Source organism: Corvus brachyrhynchos, unplaced genomic scaffold, assembly GCF_000691975.1.
Source record: "Corvus brachyrhynchos isolate BGI_N302 unplaced genomic scaffold, ASM69197v1 scaffold142, whole genome shotgun sequence".
In the NCBI taxonomy this organism is placed as follows: domain Eukaryota; kingdom Metazoa; phylum Chordata; class Aves; order Passeriformes; family Corvidae; genus Corvus; species Corvus brachyrhynchos.
The window spans coordinates 11,022,018-11,045,497 of NW_008237226.1; the positions used below are offsets into that span (position 1 = coordinate 11,022,018).

Consider the following 23,480-nt stretch of genomic DNA (forward strand, 5'->3'; position numbering starts at 1 on the left):
TCCAAAGCCAACATGAACAGATCAAAATAATTTTTCATTCACTCAAATATTTGAGTAAGCAGCCTTCTTAAACTTGCATCAAACCCTGGGGAAAACAGTAAAGAAAATCCATTTATCAAGTGATGCAATGCTGTTTCAAAATTGTAATTTAATCAACAAATATGTTACATCAAAGCAATTAGTTATCCAAAAATAATTTTGGTATTTTTGTCACCATGTGAATCAAACATTATTTTTCTAGTGGTGTTAACTGCACCAATGGTAGCTTTGTAGAACACACATGAAGACAGTGCACATGTCCTGAAAGATGCAATTTTTTTCTCTTGGCTCTTTTTGGGTGCATGTATCCCCACACACAGTGGACACCTCTAGGATTTTCCCAGCATGCTTTTTGAGGAAAAACATCGAGGTCACAAATGCTGAAGATCTTTAAGGGATCTTTCAGGGAAAAAAGTAGTAGTTCTGAAATATTTTCATCCACCAGGAATTTCCTTCCAATACATTGAGAATCACTGAAGGTTTTTTTTTCCAAATCACATTGCAAATTTGAAGATTATCTAAATGAACACTTTTTTTATAATGTTTTAGGTAACTGATAGGGAGTAAAGAAGACTACTTTAAAAAAAACACTTAAAAGGGTCTGTGCAGTTTAATGGCTTGAGTGAAACAAAACACCAAACAGGATGTCCTTGTCCCCTTTGAACTTGAGGCATCACATTGACATGAAGCTACTGAATTCTCTCATTAGTTATGTGGTGCTGGAATCCCAGTGGCACTTAATGAAGATAAGTTTTTATGTAGTGCTTTCAAAAAAGAATTGGAAAGAGTCTGATCAAATTTAGTACTCTGTCACAGACATAATAAAGTTGGGAAATCAAGAGAAAAGAAAGGAAGAGAAAGAAAAGAAAGAAAAAAAGATAAAGGAAAAGGAAAGAAAAAGGAAAAGAAAAAGAAAAAGAAAAAGAAAAAGAAAAAGAAAAAGAAAAAGAAAAAGAAAAAGAAAAAGAAAAAGAAAGAAAAAGAAAAAGGAAAAAGGGAAAGAAGAAGAAAAAGAAAGAAAATGAAAGAAAAAGAAAACAAAAGAAAAAGAAAGAAAAGGAAAGAAAAAGAAAGGAAAAGGAAGGAAAAGGAAAAAAGAGGAGAAAAAGGAGGAGAGGAGAAAGGAGAGGAGAGGAGAGGAGAGGAGAGGGAAAAGATCAAAATCTAGAACATAAAATAAGAAGAGTGTATTTCATTCAGACGGAAGATATTCCTTATTGCAATTTTCATTATATAGATAAAAGAAAGGAAAAGTAAGAAAGATACTACTCATTTGCATTTTTGGCATAAAATTTTCAAAAATACTTATAAATTATTTTTCTGCTTTTTCTTATGCTTCATTATATTGGAAAAAAAATTTTGTAATTTATTTTAATGGAACTGGCCATCTTATGCCATAACAAGGGTAATTACAGCATAACCACTTTATTTATACAGCTACCTCTAGCATGGTGTACCATGACCATCAGAACTTGCTAGACCTAAATTCAGTATTTTTAAGTGAGAAAACAGAAAAATAATCTTCTGTTCCAAGGCAGGACATATACTCAGGCAGAAACTGAGAGAATATATTTAGTTCAGTAAACAGTCAGCACTGTTCTAGATATATTTCATCTGAAAGACAATAGCAGTCTTTTGGCTTTGGCTGACTACTGACAATTAGAGCATCATAAACCAGATGTCAAGCATCATGTCTTGAGTAACTTTTTTCTTCAAAATTTGCCCATCCCTCTTGTCATCATGACTCAACTACCTAATTTAGTCCATTGGATAACACTTGCTCGGTACCTGGGTTTTTTTAATTAAAACTAAGGAAAGAAAGAGTATCTGTAAAATACATTGATTTGCTCTGAATGTTTCCTTAACTTTTAAGAAAACTGATGCACAATTAGTAGACTCAGAAATAAACATAAAATGAAAAAACTTCAGAGAAAAGGCCTCTCACTACTACAGGAATATTCCCTGACCTATTTTATTACAATTATATCACTATGTCACTGAACTGTTCCTTCTGTGTTAGTTTCAGCTCAGTGACTTGTACCTCTTACTGCCTTTGGGAGATTGATCTGTGCAGATTTTATTCTTGAAGCATGTCTCTAGAGATTTGATTTTCATTTGCTTCAATTTATCTCTCTAAAGTAAGCAATCATTTCCCTCTTTTGAATGTCTCATTTTTGAAGCAATATAGATATTTATGGTAGCACTGTTTAGAGATACGTCAGCTGCTAACCTGAAAGACAGGGCTTGAGAGCAGCAAATTGATTCATGATGGAGGAGGACAGTTTCCGGTGTTTCAGCCTGGGAAATGCCAGGTGTGAGGATGGGAAGGCTGGACATCAGACATCCAAGCTGGAAAGATTCTTTTGACCAGGTGGTTTAACTTCTAAAACACCAGGACAAATGGTCAAATTCCCTTTTTTTCTGGGATATCTAAAAGCCACCCTGGTAAACGCATACCACTTACCAAGTTTTTGTCATTAGCAGAGAAGTGCTGGTATATTCAAGGGAAGAGAACAGTGGACTAAAAGGGTGTTAGGGGAGATTGAACTAAGTACTGAGCAGAGCTTAAAAGAGCAGATGATTTATGTCAGATATAGGAAGCAAGATGCATAGAGCACACAGTGATAGGACAGCAAATATTGAGTCAGGTGTGTAGTCTGAGGAATTATTACTGGGTTTAATGGAACAAATTTGGCACAGAAATTCTCTGTGTGTATACAATTATTTTCAAATTTTATGAATCAGGAAATGATACTAGATATTCATAGATGAATAGGCTCTAAAGCTAGGAAGATTAATATTATGACATGCTGATTTGACTTCTTATGTGTTATAAGTAAGGCAAACATAATTTCTACATAATTTCCATGGTTTCTGCATAAAAATAGCCCTGTTACCTTGAAATCTGACTGATTATTAGAAATATATAAGGTAGTATTATTATACAGAAAATATTTTCTAAATAATTTCCTAGTAACTGTATAATTAATAGACTAACCTTGTATGATAATATTAGTATTATAACTTGCTTAAATAATAAAAGGATTTGAAAGTACAGCTCTATAACCTACAAAATCTCTATCAAGAGTAATTTTTATTGGGGCATTAAGAGATGCACAGATTACTTAAGTAAAATGCATTCATCTTTAATTTCATATTTACCTGAGAAGCTTCTCACTGAGCATGCTGTATTCATAATGCATTCACAAACCTTGGTAGATTAAAGCATATTTTGTCTGCCTGGGTGTAAATAGTCTTTTGGAGACATAAATGAGCTTCCTCTCTCAAAGTTTGGCTTTCTGAACATTATACATCTTATTAAGTCCAGATTTGTCTGTGACAGGCAATATAGAGAAGTGCTTAATTCCAAAAAGACCTTCATCTTTTCTGAAAATTGGTGCAACAGATCTTCCTGGGGATATTCCTCTCTTCCTACTAAGTAGTAAATAGACTGGAGGAGTAACAGAGGCAACACAGTGAACTTTTCATTGCTTAGAGGTAGGGAAGAAGAATCTTGACAAATTTTAAAATCAAGGGTTTTTTCCCACCTAGTTTCAATATATAGAAAGGTCATAAACTGAATATGAAATTAAATGAAATTATAAACAAGACTTCTTTTAATACAGATCAAGTTGATATAATGGGTAGTTAAATTCTCTAAAAATAAAATGAACTGCAGAACCTTCAATATTAAGAAAACATTTTATGCAAGTTCTCCATATAAATTTTAAGAGTGGTATTGTGGAACTCAGACATGTCTTTGCAGCAAGCTCACCACTACATTTCACTGGGAAGGAACATTTTGACATAAATTCAGGTGTCAGTGTTGGTGATGGGAGATTCTGTCAGTTTTGTTATTTTGCTCTAACACATGAATGATATGTAATATAAAAAGAGCTTTCACCTCAGATGCAGTTGTCATTTCACTGTTAGCAGTAAGCAGTAGTTTAGAAGGGGTGCAGATATGGATATGAGATGTTGAAGGTGAGGGAAGAGATACAGTGAGTGAGGAGATCCCCAGCAAACTCCCAGCACACAGGTGTTAAGCTTCCTCAAAGTCTAGCTGCCTAGCTAGCCCCTGCTTCTCCAGCTCCTTCAGCTATCATAAAAACCTTGCACATACCCTTCTACACATACAGATTGGTAATGTGCACATATGTATTTGGGCTGACAATTAAGAATCACGGGGTGGAGGGGAGGGGTTTAATATTCTTCAAACCTCTGGATGCCTTCAGGACTTGGTCCATCTAGAAATCACTTTCAATATGTTTTGTAGGCGCACTGCAATTAAAACCCTTCTTTGCAGCACCTCGTGTTGGTACTTTTAGATGACACTACTAATGCAGTAAAATTTTCCAAGGAACAGAAGACCCTAAGGAGGAGAAAGACTATATAGCCAGTTATGGTGTTTTTGTTGTTGTTTCAACAGTTTTGTCCTTGAGCTGAAAGGGAGAGAAAAAAAACAGGAAGAAGCTGGCCACAGAACAAATAAATATGGCATTAGCTCATATTCATTACAACACATTGGATAAAAATGAACAATGGCAACTATCAGCTTTCATGCACTTCCTTGAAAAAGCCCAATGTTGTGTAACTTGGCCCAAAAGGCTATGGCATACACCACTGCACATATACAGCCCAGAAAGGCAGTCAAACGAGCACCAGAAGAAAATAGCTGTTTAATTTGGAGGTCCTGTTTACTTGGAATATTTATTACTTTCATCGAAAAATATCAGTTTAGCATATAACTTGCACAATTTCTACTCTTGGTTTTCATAAGAATTCCAATAAACTCATTTTGCTACTGAATGGGAAAGATATTAGAAAGATTTGGAGACTTGAGGGGATAGAAAGGAGAAAAGAAAGGTCAGCATAGAAGAAAAGGCTTAGATGAAAGTATGTCAGAGCAAAGCTTCCCATGAAAGATTATTGAGAATAAAGCTTTTTTTTTTTAAACAGACATAAAAAACAATATATAAATCAAGAGCACAAAAGCCCTGTTTTATGATTTTTTTTCTGGTGCTGTTTAATTTCTTTATATCTTTTTTTGCCATTGTTAAAAAACAGCCAAAACTTCAAAGGCACGCTGCATGTGTTCTAAATCAGGACTTCAGTGCTGATGTATGACAGCACAAAAATTAAAACTAAATAAATGTGCTGTCTAAACTACCATATTTCTCAAAAAATTACTTTAAAGGCTTTAAAAAATTAGAATTATTGATTGATCTTACTTTGCCAACCATAATGTTTTCACCAGAGTAAAGGACAAAATATTATATTGAAAAGAGAGAAAGAAAAAAGAGCGTTGTCTGAACATATCTGAACACCTGTATTTGGCTGTCTTGCAGTTTTGTCAGACAGGCGAGGGGTAAAATGAAACTTTCCAGTGATTTTTCAGATAGACGATATGGACTACATAATTTTTCAGTTTTTTCACTGTTTTCTGGAAGGCTCCTTGGCAGTCAGGCTAAATCGATAAAAACAAGGTAGTATATCTGTGAAGAATAGTATTTCTGGTTTGTCACATAAAAATGGTTGTAGAACGGATGTATTCTCATTAAAAATAGTTTCTGCAAGATTTTTACTATTTTCTTTTCAAAATATGAACTTTGTAACATTTTGAGTTAGAATTCCATATTAATTTACTTGCTTTGGGTAGGACCTTGCTGTTTTCTCTTAGTGAAATGGCATGTCTGACTCTAAAGGTGTCTGGCCACAGCACACCCATTAAATCTGCTTGCAAAAAAAATTGCATGACTGGGGTCTTTGTGGCGTCCCTTTTCCTCTGGCCTCTACTTTTACAATGACCATTTGCTGTTCTTCCACTAAGTCATCTTGATTTGTATTGACTCGCTTGTTTTATCAGGTTACAAAAGGGGCAAGTGGCCCAGGCAAATAGGAATGCAAATGCTGTTCTTTTTCATAAACATTTCTTTTACTTTTAGGATTCATTCATCCCATCCCTGCTAATGTTCTTTTTCCAATTCTTATTAAGAAATAGTCACTGGCTCTAATTTATGTTCTCATTTGAGTCTGAGGAGTGGTATTTTTTTCAAAGGTTCCTGGATATTTGTGTAATCAAGAGAACTGGTTATTTACTAGTTATCATTTTATCTTATTTAATCCCTATTCTGTTCTCTTCAATTGCTTTATTTACACATTAAGGGAGCAGACACTATGGGATGCCATTTTATAAGCACTAATAAGAAATAGATAATTAAGTTTAGAAAGTCAAAGTATGCAGTGTGCTGGGAGTCTAAGCTGAACATACTGTCTGGTAAATACTAACATACGTTTACAAACAGTGTTATAAGCACGAAACAGGGCTACACTACCTGACCTATTCATTTATTATTACTTTGATCACTTTTATTAAAGTATAAAATATTGACCATACTTAAAAGTAATATAAGGACAGGGAAAACCTCCTAGGGAGTTTGAGGTATTCTGGGCTGCCCCAGCTTTAACCACCTGATCCTGGTGTCTCAACTGAAAGCCCAGATCCCTGAGATTATTAGTGGTGCCTCCAGAGGCTGACTCAAGAGTTCCAGAGCTCTCAGGAGTGGCTAACCCCAAGAGAATCTGTCACGGTTAATTGCAGATTTTTTGGTATATGCTTAGTGCTAAAGTTGCCTCTTCCACATGTGAAATTCACAGTTTGCCAAAATTCATCTTGGAGCTGGTTACTTTGAGATTTTTAATGAGTACTGTTCATATAGATAACACATTTTTATTTTGGGTAAATTTTGTAATAAAGGCTTTACAGTGTTTCATCAAGGAAAGGATTCATCACTGTTTCCATATAGACGTCCCCTAGAACACATGTATGGAAGTGATACGTGTGGTTTTCATATTGAACTTTCTAAGATGTGGCCTGAAATTTTGTTTATAGAAAAAAGAAATATCAAGAATTTAAGACACTGCACAGTTATAGTGGGAACAAGCAGAAGTTACATTTATGATGTCTGTGTTTCTGCTTCTGACTTTTTCTTGAAGAGGTCCTCGGAATTTTTTATTAGCGGCAGTCATTTGATGACTGACAAGGGAATACTCTAGGACTGGCAAAGTGTCACTACCTTTCCCTATAATACTCTCTGCTGTCCAATGAACTGCTGAAACCTGTCATTTCTCTCTCTTCATTTCATTCCTAATTAAGATAGCAGCAGCACATAAAATTAAACAAATGAAAAATTTGAATCTGGAAGCACTGAAAGTACCATCTATAGAGACTCTTTCCAGAACAAGTTTTCCAGTTTCGCACAAACATTCATCCATCTGTAGGATGAATGAGTTGCTCACTTCAGTCTTGCCTGAAATTGTTTACACACTCCTTCTTTGAAACAGTAAATCTAGAAATTGCATACAAAAACTGTGCACAAAGGGATATTATTTGGGTTGTAAGGTCAATTGCTCTGAAGTTAGACCAAGAGAGATTTATGATTGCTTGCACAATGGACCCCTTTTGCATATGCTGTAAGATAGAGATGTTAATTAAATGAACATCTACTATTCTGGACCTTTGCTTTTCTCTGCATAGAGAGGGCCATGTTCAGGTTTTAACTATAAGCCAGCAGTAAATGCTAACTTCATAGTTTCTGCCTAAAGCTAAAAAATATAGGAAATAAATGTTCCTCTACCTCTCCTCTGTATATCCACTGTTTTCTGTTATCCACTTTCCTATAATTAAAAGCAACCTTAAGAGCCGTGAGTTCTGTGGTTGATAAAAAAAATGGCACTGTGCTGCCCTAAATTTCTTGTTTCTTAAATCTTAATTTCAGATGAAATTAAAATGTTTTTATTTTTCTAATCTTCCAATATGTAACATCAACTATCAGGTCACTTATGCATTGCAACTGACCATGAAAAGCCATGGCCAGAAATTCAAGGCAAACTCTGATATAAATATTAACTTGCTTGCATTATATAGTGGTCCCATACAACAGGTACTAGTCATGTCAAAGCAAATTTCTCTCAAGCATTTCCAGACATAGGGAGAGTACAGGAAGACCCAGTACAGAATGTGCAAGAAGTAAAAAAATCCTAGCCTGAAGGGGTCATAAGGACTATTCCTGCCTGTTTCTTGGGCATCTGAAACAGGATAGGAAGAAAAAAAGTGTGGTTTTTTAAAACCTTTTCTGCCTGCAACCACCCACCTGCTCAATCACACCTGTATCAGCCCTGGTGGCTGCATGTGTTGGATTTCACACCTTTTGAATAGGCAACATCCAGATCTTACTCTGATTTTTAAAGATTCTAGCACTAAAGAAATGCTTTTTTATTAATAGCTATCACCACCAAAAATCATCTTAAGTTTGGAAATGTCTTTTTTCTTTACCTACCTGCAAGTACTTGTCCTCAGACATGTTTTCTACTCAGATATGAGCATTCAGTCCTTGAAAGTGTTATAATAAATACAAAGATTTACTGTTTGAGTTCACATTAGGTACAAGAAAAAGAAAAAAAAATTCTTTGTTTGTTATCTTTGTTAAAAAGACTTCCAGGCCATCTTTGGGCTGTTCCAGGTTGGACTAGGTATATGCCAAGGCTCATCAGCTTGAGAGGGAGTCATACATCACCTGTGGAAGAGACAGAAGCTGCCTTTTCCACTGCTACTAAGGATTTGTATAGATGGAAAGGTAGTTTGAGTTTATTTGTGATGACCCATTAGAAAAAGGCATGGTCTGGGAAGATATATAAATAGCTAAAAGGTTAGAAGGAGCAATTTTTATTGGCTCCTCAAGTCCAGATAAGTTCGGGAAACTTGTGCATTCACTTAAAATTTCTGTTCTGGTTGATAAAATGTGCATCTCCAAATATGCATTTGAGCTTTAATGTGTATTTTGTTCACAATTTCTAAACTTGTTTTACTATGGTTAAGAGAAGAAAAATGTCTGCTTTTAATAGGCCAAGTTTTGCTCACTGAGTGTAGCACAGAAATATAAATCCATTGCAGCCATTTGATTACTTCAGATCTTGCTCTGTTGCCACAGATGGTAGGATGTCTGAATACATGGCAAGTGATGTGATTGCTACTAGGGAGACCAGCTTGTTGTCAAGTACCTGCTTATTTAAATGTTTTAATTGCTTTGAGTGTTATCATGAACACATTTGCCCACACATACAAACCTGTCACCCGGCACTGTGCCAGCTGCCTGTGCTTAGACCCATTTTTGGTTAGCAACTTATCACTGAGGAATCCAGAGTTCACTGCAGCCAAAAGCTGAATGATTTTCATGTTAATATTACTGGGGGACTGCCTCACCTTTCTCTGCATAGAAAGGATAACAAAGATCAGACTTGCTCTGCTGTCTTTACTTTATGACCCTTTCTGAAGATTATATGAAAATCTGTTTCCTTGACAGTTTTTAGTTTCATACTCACATTCATTTTTTTTCCTGCTCATCCTGCCACATCTTTATTGTCTTTTAGTCACAAGTATATTTATTTATCACCTTATTTTATTAACCCAACAAACACTTTTATCTTTTTCCCAATTCTCCTATGTCCCTTTTTTAATTTCATCTTTGTCTCTCATGAGTAATTAATATTAATTAATTAATTAATTCCCTCAAACATAGTTTCTAGCACTAAAATCTAGGTAAAAACAGTGGGAAGATGCTAAAATTTTGGTCCATGACTGTTTATTCTATGAAAATAAATCAGCACTTTAGCCAAAACTGAGAATGACTAAAAAGTTTCTCCTCTGCTGGAGTGACCTCTTCATGTCCTAATGAGTGGAACTGTTCTGGATTGAGTATTTTTCTCTGTTTATCTCTATTTATTTGTAGTGAGACAGTTGACTACCTTTCTTGTCTAGGGTTTCTAAGCAGCTTTGCTGTGAAGTTTGAATAATTTTTGCCCAAACTCTCAGCTACTGGGGCTCTTCAGCTTTCATCAGAGCAAAGAATAAATGCAATCCTGATGTTGCAATTTGATATACCTTATTTGCTAAGATTCTAGAGCCACTAGAGAGCTTTGAGCCGCTGCAGCAGGTTATTTTACTTCTAGCTGTTAGAACTCTGGAGGGAGAAACAGTAGCTATTCTGGTAGTAGATTTTCAGTGTCTCCAGATAAAAAAGCTGATGTACTGTTTTCCCTTGAAGAAGAAATTACTGTTGCTGCTCAAGAAACAGTATCTCAGTGTGGAATGAATGGTTTTTGCCCTGTTGTGAACTTCCCACTTTTAAGGAGTATGACTAAGATGACTGTTGCAGCTGCAACAACATCTGGAGTCCTCAAATTACCTTGACACTAGTTAGCTGGATTTAGGTCTGAGTGTAGCACAGAAATGCCATTGTTTGTCTTGATTTTTCTATTGTTCAATGAAAATTACAATTTATTTTAGGTTTGCCAGCTTCCCTTCGTACTGCTGTCATGCTATGGTAACAGCAGAGGTAGTGGTAATTTGCTTATATATGGATCCTGCAGAATCAGGAGTGGTTCTGCTCCTCACACTGAGAAAATCCAGAAAGCAGTGCTCCTTGACTGCTCAGCCACCTGAAGGCATTTTTCACCCAGGCTTTATGGTCATTGTTTTAACTTTCTCTAAGAAAAGGTAGAAAACCACTGAGTAAAGAACTCCATAAGGTTTCTGAATAGTTCTCAAGCAGTAATGGGTAGGTCACCACTTGGCTGCAGAATCTCACAGAAAGACTTTCAGATAACTGTATGTTGGAAGACTGGAAAGAATGGGATGAGATATTCAATATTCTAAGGAAATATTTTATTCTCATATATATTTCTTGGGGGACTGGGGGGGGGTGGGGAGGGGTGGTGTGGTAGAATTTCTGTAGAAACCAAGAGACCAGAAAATAAAAATGCCTTCTACATATTTCCACCTGTTGTGCATGAGAGAAAAGTGGCTTCAATCCTGCCTTCACCTGAGGCCCGTGCAGCTCCCTGCCACCTTTTCTTGTACACCCAGCAGGTTAAGGCTCCTGCAAACTCTGCTGTGTAATAACATGACTGACAAGGTTCTGACATAACTTCTCTATTCATGGAGAAGGCTGGATAGAGTCACCTATGTCATTCAAATGGTAGCTACAGTTGCTTTTACAATTCTGCCATTTCAAGGCATTTGTGTGTCCTTTTAATAGTATGAAGAGGTATAAAAGGGCTGTGGTCTGGGTTGAAATCACATCCTTAACTCTTACATGTTTTTGTAATAGAACAGCATAATAGAAAGCTGCTCAATGTATTTTAGTTGGAAATTGCAATTAAACAGAAGACTTTAAGGAGTCGGACCCCAAAGCTAGTTTCAGTACCATTTCCTTTAGCGAGTTTTACACATTACCTTTTCGGTAAGTGGTGACAGGCAGTGCATTTCTGGGTGATTATAGCATATGTCAGGTGGGGTTAATGGGCACAGGGCCAGTGGGAAAGTGAATAACTATATGAGATGTACAGTAATCCCTTTAGAAATGCACTGCCCTATTCCCTTCTGATTTTATAAAATTATGTTTATTGAACAATGTGATCCAAATCCTGAGGGGCAATAGGCCTCTGGTACTAATACTGAGTTCACCAGGAAACTTGTTGCCAAATTGGTCAGGAAATAGAGTGTTTACTTCAAGTCTATCCACCTACAAGAACCTCTCCCTGATATCCTTATTGTATGTATGTTGCTAGTCTTGGAATGATGAATGGTCCACATCTGGAGGCTAGGTCTTTAGATAATGGTATGTGCTGATTAACACTGGCTAAGGAACGAGCTCTTAATTTAATCTGATATGTTGATGTGGCAGGGTCAGTAAATGACTGAAAATAATGTGCGAGCCTTAATTTGTATGCTCTGAGAAACTGTGTAAGTTGGAAAGATCCTGTTGATTATCTTGGCAGAATATTGTAGACCATCTTCAGAAAATGGCAGTCAGTTCTTAGCTTCTGAGTAATGGGGTTTAAATCAGATCCTTTGTGTTAGTCTCCTGGGTCAATTCAACAGTAACTGACTTGGCTTTTCATCAGTTAGAAAAAGAAATAAGGCTAGATCTTCCCATCAGATTGTTTTCAGTTATAACTCAGTGCCCACATTTCAGCTATTCATGTATAACAGCAGAAACTTTGCCCCACATATTTTAAAAATGTGTCAAGTTGATTTTATAGGCAGTAGCATTATAATAAACTTCTCCAAACTTAATCAAGCTTACTGATTTATTTGGATAGTCAATAGTAGTATCTGATTTTCATTCCAGTGTGGATTAAAAGCAAATTCCTCATACTTTGAATTAGTTTTTTATCAGATGTCTTGTTTTTTAGCCAACCCCTTGCTGAGTCTAGACTCAGATTTGGAGATATAATCATCTGTAACTTGTAACATCAGATGCATATATTGTGTATCAGTTTAAATCAGGCAACTTGATCAGATTTGGAAGAAGTTATTATGATAACAGTAATACTACATGCTCTATCAGCTTGGCAGATTTCACAGTATGTGGGACAGATTTTCACAGATAATTATTAGGCTGATTAGTCTATCTCCATAGAATCCCTTTAGAGGGTTTTTAGTCTCCAGGAACAAAAAAAAAAGAAAAAGCTCTCCAAACTCCATGGAGAATCCCCTCACCTCACAGATGAAGCAACAGCCTTTTTCAAAGAGATCTGAATCTAAGATTCTGAAATACCACCTTGCTATATGAAGTCCTACAGCTCCTCTCTACTGGCTTCTGCTTTCTGATGCAGAACAACTACTCATTCTTGAAAAAACAGTGAAGATCTCTGTTGGACAGATCATCTTGCATCCTGTCTGGCTTCACTTAGTAGAGGATTTTCTAAATAGGAAGCAAAATAAAAAAAGAGAGGAAGGATAGCATGGCAATGAAGAAATTATTACTTGGACCAGCTATAAGAAGGGACAGAGATTAGGGAAATGTAAGGAAACGGAGAAGAAAGGAAGACACAGAGCAAAGAGCTAGTAAGAACAGGGCTGAAACCATCCAGCCAGTTTTGGGAATATCCAAAGGCTCCTGCTTTGATTTTGGCACTGAAATCTGTGGTTGAATATTTTCCCTCTGAGTCCAAATAACAGCACTGTAACATTTCTAAAAACTTCATCATTATTTTGTACGTTACCATGACCTTTCCTGGAGGGTGCAGAATCCCTACTGCTTGATGCAAGTTACAAAAGAAATCCCTTCCTTTTACTATTAGCATGAATTAATTGGGAGAAGAGTTTGGGGGAGTGCTTTTCCTCCATGTATTTTCTCTGAGGAATATTTTGTCTTGTGGTTGGTGCTGCCTTGTGTGGTGAAAGTGTACAAGTTCCTCCCAGCTGAAGGACTAAGCAAATGCTATGGACTATATGACACACTTGGATACATCCACATCTCAAGTGAGTTGAAAATACCATCTTACTGAGCATTGCAAGGTCGCCTCTTCCTGTAGCGAGACAGGTTTGCATTATTTGGCTTTCAAAGAGGTTTCCTATGTATCCTTGAATATATATTAATAGAGATTTAATAAGTTATGTTCAGTGTAGCAGCTAAAGAACAGCTAATTATGAAAAATATATTACTGTAGACCTAACAGGCATGCAATAAAAACATCTATTACATAAATTGTTAATCCATAAAAATGTGTTTCTGAGACTATTGGTATTTATTTAACATACAATTACTGTCTAATTTAATCTAAATTAAATGCCTGCTTGAGACATGTAATTTGAAGTGTTACTGTGCTTCCTTCTCCCATATTAAAAGCAAGAAGTCAGCAGCTAATGCCTGGAGGCCAAATGTACCATTTAAATTCGGGTACCTCAACACTAACATTTGTAATTTCAGCCATTTGGAAAATGTTTTTCATAAGAATGTATTTGGCATTAAAATCTCCTTTTCCCCCTCACTCAAGGCCACGTCCTGCCAACTGAGTCAAGTCTCTGACTTCATCCAAATGAAGTTTTGATTCAATAAAAGGTCCTGAATTAAGAGCTGAGAATAAAGTATGTTCTCTTATCACAGAACACAAGCTTTGCAAAATGTCCCAGCCCCTGCTAGTGCTGGAAGGGTAAATTATCATTTGACTCCTGTATGGACGTATTTATTTAGGACATGTAGCCTGGTGACTCAGGAAGTTATGTAAAAACTGACCCAGTTAATTTTAGATGCTATTGTTGGAAGAATATCAATGAAAATTAATCAAATAGTCACAAAGGAACCGCAGGGAAGGAGCACAGAACACTGGTGGGTAGAATTTTGGCAGCAATCATCGCAACAGTTTTAATGAGAGGAAAACACATTCTCAAGTAAATCAGAGAGTAATGACATGATTAAATGGCAAATAATAGTTAAATACATGCTTGGAGGTCCAGGACAGAGACTGTGGAGGTTTTGTGTTTTGCATGTATTCCTCTCCACGCTGCTCCAAGTATCCAGAGCACCAGAGCTCTGCTTGTAATGTAGGGTTGGGTTGTAGCTTTTAAGACACTGAAGCCAAAAGAGCTGTTGGGGCCCTGCTGCTGAGGCTGAGAAAGCTAATGCTTTCTCCATAACTGTAAAGCTTCTCCAGCCTTTTGGTTGTTGACGTGTCCTTGTTCCTTCACCAGCCACCTCCAATGAGCAAGGGCCAGCACCACGGCTTTGTTCAGCCTGCCGTCACCCAAAAAATGACTGCGCAGGAGACATCTGCTCTCCTTATGCACAGTGGGGGAAAGGGAAGGAATCTCTTCTTCTGAGGCAGGTTTAGTCCCCACTAACTGGGTGTTTGTACATTTTCTGGCAAACAAATTGAGTGGCATATATGACTTTATGCAAACAAGGAGTGCTGCGGTGCTGGCTGGGAGTGGACCCCATCCATATGGCTCCTTTCCCTGTCTGCTGAGGAGAGGATGCAAAAAGAATAACATTTGCAAGTTGTCTTCATTCTCAAATGCTTCTTTGGCAAAATGAGAGGCTGTCCATACCAGCTCTGACTTCTTAGCTTTACTTCAGCCGCACGTAACACAACACACAGCTGTGTACCGAGCCTGTCGGAAGGGAGCTGACCAGGATAAGAGGTGTTTTACCTGCCTTCTGTTTGTCACTGTCCATTTCAGGTTATCAGAGTAAGGGTACCTCAAAAACAACAAAAGAAAACTGCAATAACTCTAGATTCTCTTTTTATAGGGTTTTTATATGGTTTTTGTTTTCCAGTGATTTTGGTCAAATGAGGCTTCAGAAGCCTCACCCATGCCATTCCTTGCTGCTTAGCAGAACTACAAAGGGGGGGCGGGAGCTTATCTGTTAAAATAAAAAAACCTGGAGTCCTTACTGGGGCATCAGTCCACTAAAAGATGTGGAATTACTTGCTTAGATGGTAATTCAAGTGATCAGCACCCTGTGTGTCCTTCAATAGCAGCCTGACAACTTGCTCATTAGGATAATACAATAATAATTTTCTCTCTTTCTGCCTTCCCACACTGGAATAATTTCTTACAAAGTCTGAGCATATTATCTCCTCCAATGATAGTACTGGAGAAGGGCAAAAGGTATAATTAAAAATTACACGTTATTTTTTTGTTTTGAAAGTTTATATTTTTACTTCAAAGGTTGTCAAATGACAGCTCATATACAGCTTATGTCTCCAGTGCTTAACATAGTTTATAATGGTTACCGTCTCTGCTTGGATGTACAGTTGTGCACTCACAGATTTTTTTGTGAAGAAAATATAAAACACTTGGTGAGTAGGAATTTCAGAATTAGTAGTGGTTTTTTTCTTGTGGAAATCAAAGGTTAATCATAATATTTAAAAGGATGATAGCAAATGAATATTAAGTGCTTTTGCAAGTTCTACCCAACATATCCAAATGTTGGATCTGTTGATGAAGCAAGTAGTTTTAATGTTTAAATTACAGAAATTATGAAAATAATAGTTGGCACAAAATCATTCTCACAATCTCCTGGCACACTGCATGGGCCTAATTTTAAAAAATGCTGCACTTCTCTGAAATGCAAAATCACTGAGCACATTTACAAGAAGATTTCAGCAGGTACAGAGTAGAAGGGCAAGAACTGCTGCTGATTTCTAGATATTCATGTGAGTTGGAAGACCCAGGATTTAAAATGCTTGTCTGACTCCTTCTCACCTTAAGTTGGCCAGTGATTGATCTCCTTATATCAGGGGAGATGACGGATTCTTTTAATGGTGCTTGTTACTATTTTCTTCTTGTTTTCATTAATTATTTGGCATGAACTACAGCCCATCTTAAAACTATTACTTGACTGGGATTCCTTTCTTTCCATTTTCTTACTTCTGCACTCCAGGGGATTTCCTTGAGGAAGCTAACATCTTTCCTAGGATCCAAGTTTCTTTGTTAAGAATTTCCATAACTCATTCAGTCGCTGGCAATGTTGGTACTGTTGGCTAAAGTTATTTCTTCACTTTCTAGCAAGTCACCTTTACTTCCTCAGGGTAATTATACTGAAGAAAAGCCCCATCATGTTAATTTGGGTTAGAAACAATTTATCTTGTTATCATGATCTCTGTTTGGGAGGATGCTTTCTGTATCACTCATTGCGTCCTGATTCAGTCAGGGTTGATTATTATAGCACTGATACTAGGAAAATCATCAGGAAACCAAGCAGACAAACTCATATTGTAACAATGTCTGTATGGTTGTCTAAAAGAAGAAAAGGCTTAGCAAGAGTCTTTGCATGTATTGCCATACAAACTTCAGAAGATTACAGTGTGGAGGTAGCAATATTTTCAGTCATACAAAATTTTCCAAAAGTGCAGGGAAGACATGGTATAGCTTTCCCTTCACAGAACCCGTATAACACAAAGGAAAATGTTGTCTTAATAGTGCCGTTGGATTCCTCACAGACTCAAAGGGTGAATTATAAATGTGGGGAGACTGTGCCTGTTCATTCTTCTTCATTTCCTTTAAATGTTGTATCTTTGACTCACTTTACACTGTTGGCACACTCTTCTTATGAACCCAAAGATCTCGTGTGTAACATGCAGACAGAAATAAATTCTGTAGGTAAAAGACAGAAGAAATTGGCTAAAGATCAAAGGTTATCCTAATTCCACTCCTTCCTTCACTTTTATTATCCTTTCTAAATTTGGTCTTTTGTAGAGAGGAGTGGGTGGAGGAAGGGGGGTGTTTGGTTTGGTTTTTTTTTTTTTTCATGAGGAAAGGTTGAGTTTAAATGAGAGTTTAAGATTTTGCTTTTTAGTCAGCCCTTTATGTAATTTGAACCACAGTGTAGTTACTTTGCTAGAATCAAAACTGCGGTACTTTTAGGGTGAAGAAGACTGGGCAGTGGCTCAAGGAAAAAGTATTTCACTTCAAGTGTTTCTGTGATCATCTATATGTTAAGTGGCAAGTAGAGCAGTTTTGTTGTTTTGGGATTTTTTTGTCTGTACAGCTAATCCAGATTTGATGTCATTAAAGTCTCTATTCTAAAACCAGTTGGAGATGTGCTTAACAAAGATGTCCATTTTACATCCTAAGATGAAAACAGAACTAAATGTGAGTTTGGAAAATTTCTCTGGAAAATATGCTTGTAATTTTCACAGTTTTAAGTTCTGGCGGTCTTCTTCACTCGGACTTAGTAAAAAGATGTTGATTTTCCTGTCTTTATGGAACTCCAGAGTTTAGCAGGTACTTTCTAATGCTTTATTTAAGGATATGAAATGCACTGGAATCAGTAGTGATGACCATCTATGGAGCAACTAGTACAGACCAAGTGGAAAAGTTAAGAACAAGATGTGATGTTTATTTAATGTCAATAGTTTCAAATCTTTGTTTATCATTTCTTACTTAAAAGAGATTAAAAAAAACCAATAGCTGTCCTAGGAAACTACCACAAAAATTGTTTCAAAAATTTTCACTCCTAATTGACATATTTCATGCCATTTTTCTTGTCATTAAAAATGTAATAAATTAATTTTACTTGAATCACAGATGAAAACTTTGTGGTAATGTCTGTGTAGTTATAGATCATCACAGAAAATGAAGCACCATCATTTTTGGCTATGGTGTAGAGTTTCTTAGAACACTGTTGGTCAGGAGTGAGTGATACTGGTAGAGATAGCTATGAAGTTCTAGACAGTTTCAACTTATACCAAAACCCTGAATTAAAGTTGTTAGTGCTGCTTCCCAAAACACTTCAAGATGCAGCTAAGAGGTAACATATGCTTCCACTATCTCTCAGTCCATGATTTTATATTATTCTGAAACCTCAAAAACAAAGGAAGAAGCAATTTTTAAATAAAAAGCCCTTCATCATCCCATTTGAAAAGCACAGTTATTTTTAATTATAGCACCGTAGTTTAACTACAAATATTATTTGTCATATCAATGCCATAGGGTTATGTCAGATCTCTAAATAACGTGGGTATATGTCACATTGATATAGAGAATCAGGGTGATAATGGTCAACAAAGATAAGAAGAGAGACATCCTCATGTTTCAACTAATCTCCAGCAATGAGGTATCAGCATGAGGGGCATTATCTCACATGTGCCTCATACAAAATTCCGATACCAACTCCAAAGCATCTGCAGTGGGCCATGGTCAGAAACAGGATACTGGAATAAGTATATCCTATGCTCCCTGCACAGTATTCCAGAGCTTTCCACACTCTCATGCAGCAGATGTGAAACATGCCTGCAATATTTGTTCTGCTTTCATTATTTGCACTCCTGTGTTTGAATCCCAGGTTTTGGTCACCTAACCAAGCAATTGCTGAAGCTGGCGGACGGCCGCGTGGTGCTGGCACTGGAGGGAGGACATGACCTTACTGCCATCTGTGATGCCTCTGAAGCCTGTATAAATGCCCTTCTAGGGAATGAGGTAAAACATAAACCATGCTAGGTGGAGAGAATGATCGAAGTTTGCTGGACCTGCTATCTTTGATATTCTTTTAGTAACAATGGTGTCAGCCCTTTTTTCATTTGGTAAAAAAACCATGGAATTTGAATATGTCTTAGAAATGAACAGACCTCAAATGGGCTGATTTGCATAAATACCTCTAAATTAGATGATTATACAAATCCTTTAGTGTATGCCTAAATTATTCCCAGTTCTGAGTAATATTTAAAACCTCCAGTTTGCTTTTAGCGATGTGCTGAATACCAGACTTGACATCATTGGTAGTCATTGGTGTGCATATCATCTATTAGGAATGGACCTTTTCACCATCCATCATGGAAAAAAAATGGCTTTTTCCAGGTAACTTGTAATCTCAGAAACTGGATGTTGCAGAGACACATTTTTTGCAGTATTTTGACTCTTCAATTTGAAACATTAATAAAAATGTGTACAAAACTTAAAAAAAAAATAACAACCAACTTATAAATGAAGATTCAGGTTGATCTGAATACAGTTGAAATGGAGTTTCCAAGAGATATCAAACACTGTGTATGTTAACAACTTTTGAGAGGATACTATAAGACTAAGTAAATAGGAGTGTGTGCTATTTATGTACACAAATGCGAGATAAGGATTCATATTAGTGAAACTTTTTCTGCTGTCCACTAGAAAATATCTTTTATCTTAGAAATACAGTGAGAAGAAAAAAAATTGCTGAAGTTGCAGCCAAAATAATTTATGAAGGGACAAAAGCCTTTACCATAAATTTTGAATTTTGCAAGATCTTGTTATAAAGTGGAGTATGCTACTTTGTTTCCCCCTCAGGGGAAGTCTTAATAGCTATATAATCTCTCCAATCAAATGTATTAGTGCCAAATTGCAAGCTAGTCTGCCAGTTCCCTTCCACTTCAAGGCTTCATACCTATGTGAATAAGGTGAAGTAACGTGTCTTCTGATGGATGTTGGGTAGAAGAATTTTCTAAGTGTTTTTTTAAACCTTTGCTTTTCATCTTTATGACACATCAACAATGCTTATTATTTTTTACATTATACATACAATGAAGAAAGTGTTCGCTTTTTCAAAAATATTCTCAGAAATGTAAAGCAGACACCAGAAACAAAAGAGAAAGGTTTCAATGGGTTTTATCTACTGTCACATTTGACAAACTCCATAAGGAAAGTTTTCCAGTGTGGTGGTATATGCTACTAAAAGAGCTGCTCAGCGCAATGTTAGTTCTTTTATTTAGGTACTGGAACATGGAATATGTAACCCAGCTTGAGGCATTTGACAATCTTAGTGAATGCAGCACTGCCTTCCTGATCAGCTGACATTCCAGGGCACTCTCATTGATATTTCTGTTGACATCTTCCCTGTGATAGTAACTTACGACATCAGTGGCTTTTCATTGCATTTCTAAACTCATTCCCTGAAATTTGCACCCTTGTGGGATTAATGTGAATTGTACTGTGCTAATGATGTGATGTATCCTCCTCTGTGTGGGTGCCTGGGTCCCTCTATCCAGTTATGACCATTTGGTGGTGCTACCCATTTATGGAAACTGCCTTATTTTGTTTACCACTATATCACACCCAACTACTATTTCTGCTATCAGTGACATCATCCAAGAAAAAATACGGATTGTGAGAAAAATGAATAAGTGTACTGGAATAAAGATTTTCTTCCATTTTATTTTAGAGTAATTGGAGACTAGAAAATTAGATAAATTGTGAGTCTATCTGTTTGCAAAATATAGCAAAGTAAATTTCAGGAGAGACAAAAATTCACTAACTCAGAATGAATACAAAAAACCTATGCAGTCATTGTAAATTCACTTGTAAAAGAACATGGTCCTTAATAATTTGAAACATCTCAGACAAGAAGCATTATTCTCATGTCGTTTTGCTCACAACATTGTCTTCTGGGACGTGCACCAAATGGTTTGGTGCTGCAGAATTTCAAAGACAAAGTATGCTATGGCTGCAAAGAAAAGTACTCCAGAGAGGATGTTGCTACCAAGAGTACCACAAGAAACCGACATTAGCTTAAAAGAATAAGTAAAGTAGTGCCAAGAAGCAGGCACTACTGAGAAAGTCTGATACCTAGAAAGCAGTCAGAAAAAGATTTATGGCAATATGCACCACGTGGCCCGCAGCATATACACTGCTTGATTTCAGCATACTATGCATGAACTTGCACAGCGAACTCCAAGCATGTTCTGCCAAGGACAGGAAAAAAAAATTCTTTAAACAACAAATTACTGTAATTTGAGGATGCATTTTTCCCTGAATGCAATTCTTTACAGGTGATTAATAGGATAATTATAACTTATTATCTGCCTTTCACTTTTACAAATAATGGTATATGGTGCACCCCAAGTTTAAAAACACTGGCAAGATTAACTTCAGTTCTAAACACTACATGTAATTGAACTCCAATTAGAAAGGTTGGGAAAGGCCTTTGTGAGGTACCCTGCAGTTTGTCAGATGTATTTATTCATGTGCTGAGGATTAGAATTCATAAACATTTTGCAGAGCTTTTTGAAAACTTTTTCTTTTCTTTTGTTGTTTTTGGCCAGGACCTCTCAATACAGAAACTCACTGCTTCATGTGTTCTATTACTAACAGAATAACACTTTTTAAAAAATTATAAAACTAGCCACACTTTCAACTTTCATGGAGTGCTGGTCTGATATGTTACCTAAGAGGTAACATCAAGTTTACAAATGCAAAATGCCTTCTTTTCTTAATTTCCCTCAGAGAATCAAGAATGAAAACAGGTTGACATGCAACATAGATGTTTTAATTTATACATGGCTTATAGCTTAGTGATTTTTTTAGTAAGATAACTTCTCACTCTTCTAAAAAAAGTGAGTGACGACACTAGGAAAAGAATACCGTATCAAATTAATCTTCTTTAAATAATTTGGGCATGGAAGGACTGGTATTACTAACACAGCATGTAGAGGAGATCCACACCCTTTCTGACAGCAACTGGAAAGAAGGCAAGACATCCTATAGTACCTGAAATGGCTGTTTGGTTTGGTTGTGTGAATACCTTCTTAGATAATAAGCAAACTAAAAAGGAAATTACAGAATTACGGATAAATTTTATAAAGATCAATTTTTAATTAGAAGGTTTACATATAAAATTACTTTAAAAATATTTTGATATCTTAGGTTTTCCTCTCCATGCTTCTGTTTACAAGCAGAAAGTTTCCATGTCACTTTGAGAAAAATCCATTTGACCATTTGCAGACCTAATTAGAAGCACTGTAGGTTATCTCCTTGGAAGGAAATCTTCCTAAGGGGTGAGAAGAGATTAAGCAGCTGGGTTCCCTTGAAATCCAAAATGTAAACATGGAAAACCTTCTGGAAGGTGAAAAGGAAAGATGACCATCAGCTGCCTTAAGATATCCCTGAATTTTCTCAATGTGATTTGAGAACTTGTCCATTCAGAACATCTGTCTAAACAAAGGAAAAGATGCATTCAGATAATTCCAAAAGAATCATTGCTTTTAGGCCTTTCTGAGATTATGATATGCATGCTGAAAATTAAATTTTTTCACTTATTGTGACACCTTTTAAATGATTCTACAGTTCTTCACACTTTGATTATATAGATTTAAATGCTCATTCTTAAAGTGTATATAGATACACATATTACTTCAATTAAGAAAACCATTGAATATAAAGATTTGTATTTTATTCCAAGAAGTCTGTGAAAATTGGGTTGAATATTGAGATTTTCCCCCAAAATCTTCATCATGGAGTATGGAAATTCTACACTACTTTTCCAGTCCTAGTTATGGTGCTATAAAGAGCTCTGCTGTGACTTTCAGGTCCAGGTGGTGGTAAGTAATGCTGCTCTAGACATGCAAGGGTAGGTTCTGCTTTCTTTCCTCCACATTATTTTTGAAGACACACTACTTGGATTTAAAAAATCCTTGGGCATGGGCTTTCCTTGAGTCCAGTATGCTAAATCCTACATCTTATTTCCAACATAACTGCATTCAGATAGGGGTTCTTCTGCAGCCAGAAAGAGTAAGGAAGGATTCTTTCAAGGACACAACTTTCAGAGTCAAAACCTAAGGATTTAGCTCTTCCTTCATCCCATCCCTTTTAAAGCAGACAGGTTTGCTAGCTCCATGGGGCACAGAAGTCAGTCTAACATCATGTCCGTCCCTCTGATCTGTCTACAGGTTTGGGCAGCATCTCTTAGCTCCCTGTGGCACAGCAGTTTTCTGTGGTCTGTAACAAGTGATAATTACTCACAGACGGTGTCATGCTCTTCCTTGCACAGAGGATGCAGAGAAGTGCAGTCCTCAGTGTCTCTGCCCAGCAGGATCCTGCAACAAGGCGCAGAGAGGATGCATGTCTGCTCTCATTGACTGTGGCGGCCAAGACTGAATTTGGCCCCAAGTGTAAAAACATTTTTAAGTGACTAAATTTAACATCTTCTAGTAAATATTCTTCTGGCTTGAATTTCAGTCTGAAGCAGAATTTGACAAAACATTGTGATTGGTTGGCTCCCAAGAATGCTTGAAAACTTACACCAATTTTCTTGCAGAGTGTGAAGTATGTGCTTCTTTCTTGCAATCTGTTGAGCTGGCATTTAGGAGGGGATGGTAATTTAAGTGGAAAGCTTGTACTCTGC

General features: G+C 36.6%; 1 protein-coding gene across 1 annotated transcript in view; it reads left to right on the plus strand.

The window, feature by feature from the left end:
- The window catches only part of HDAC9 (histone deacetylase 9), a 278,578-nt gene that overhangs the window by 229,455 nt on the left and 25,643 nt on the right, over positions 1–23,480 (plus strand). Inside the window, exon 23 of the mRNA XM_008629959.2 lies at positions 18,675–18,808. Coding sequence (XP_008628181.2) covers positions 18,675–18,808 — 134 coding nt within the window. The remainder of the gene's footprint in view (positions 1–18,674; positions 18,809–23,480) is intronic.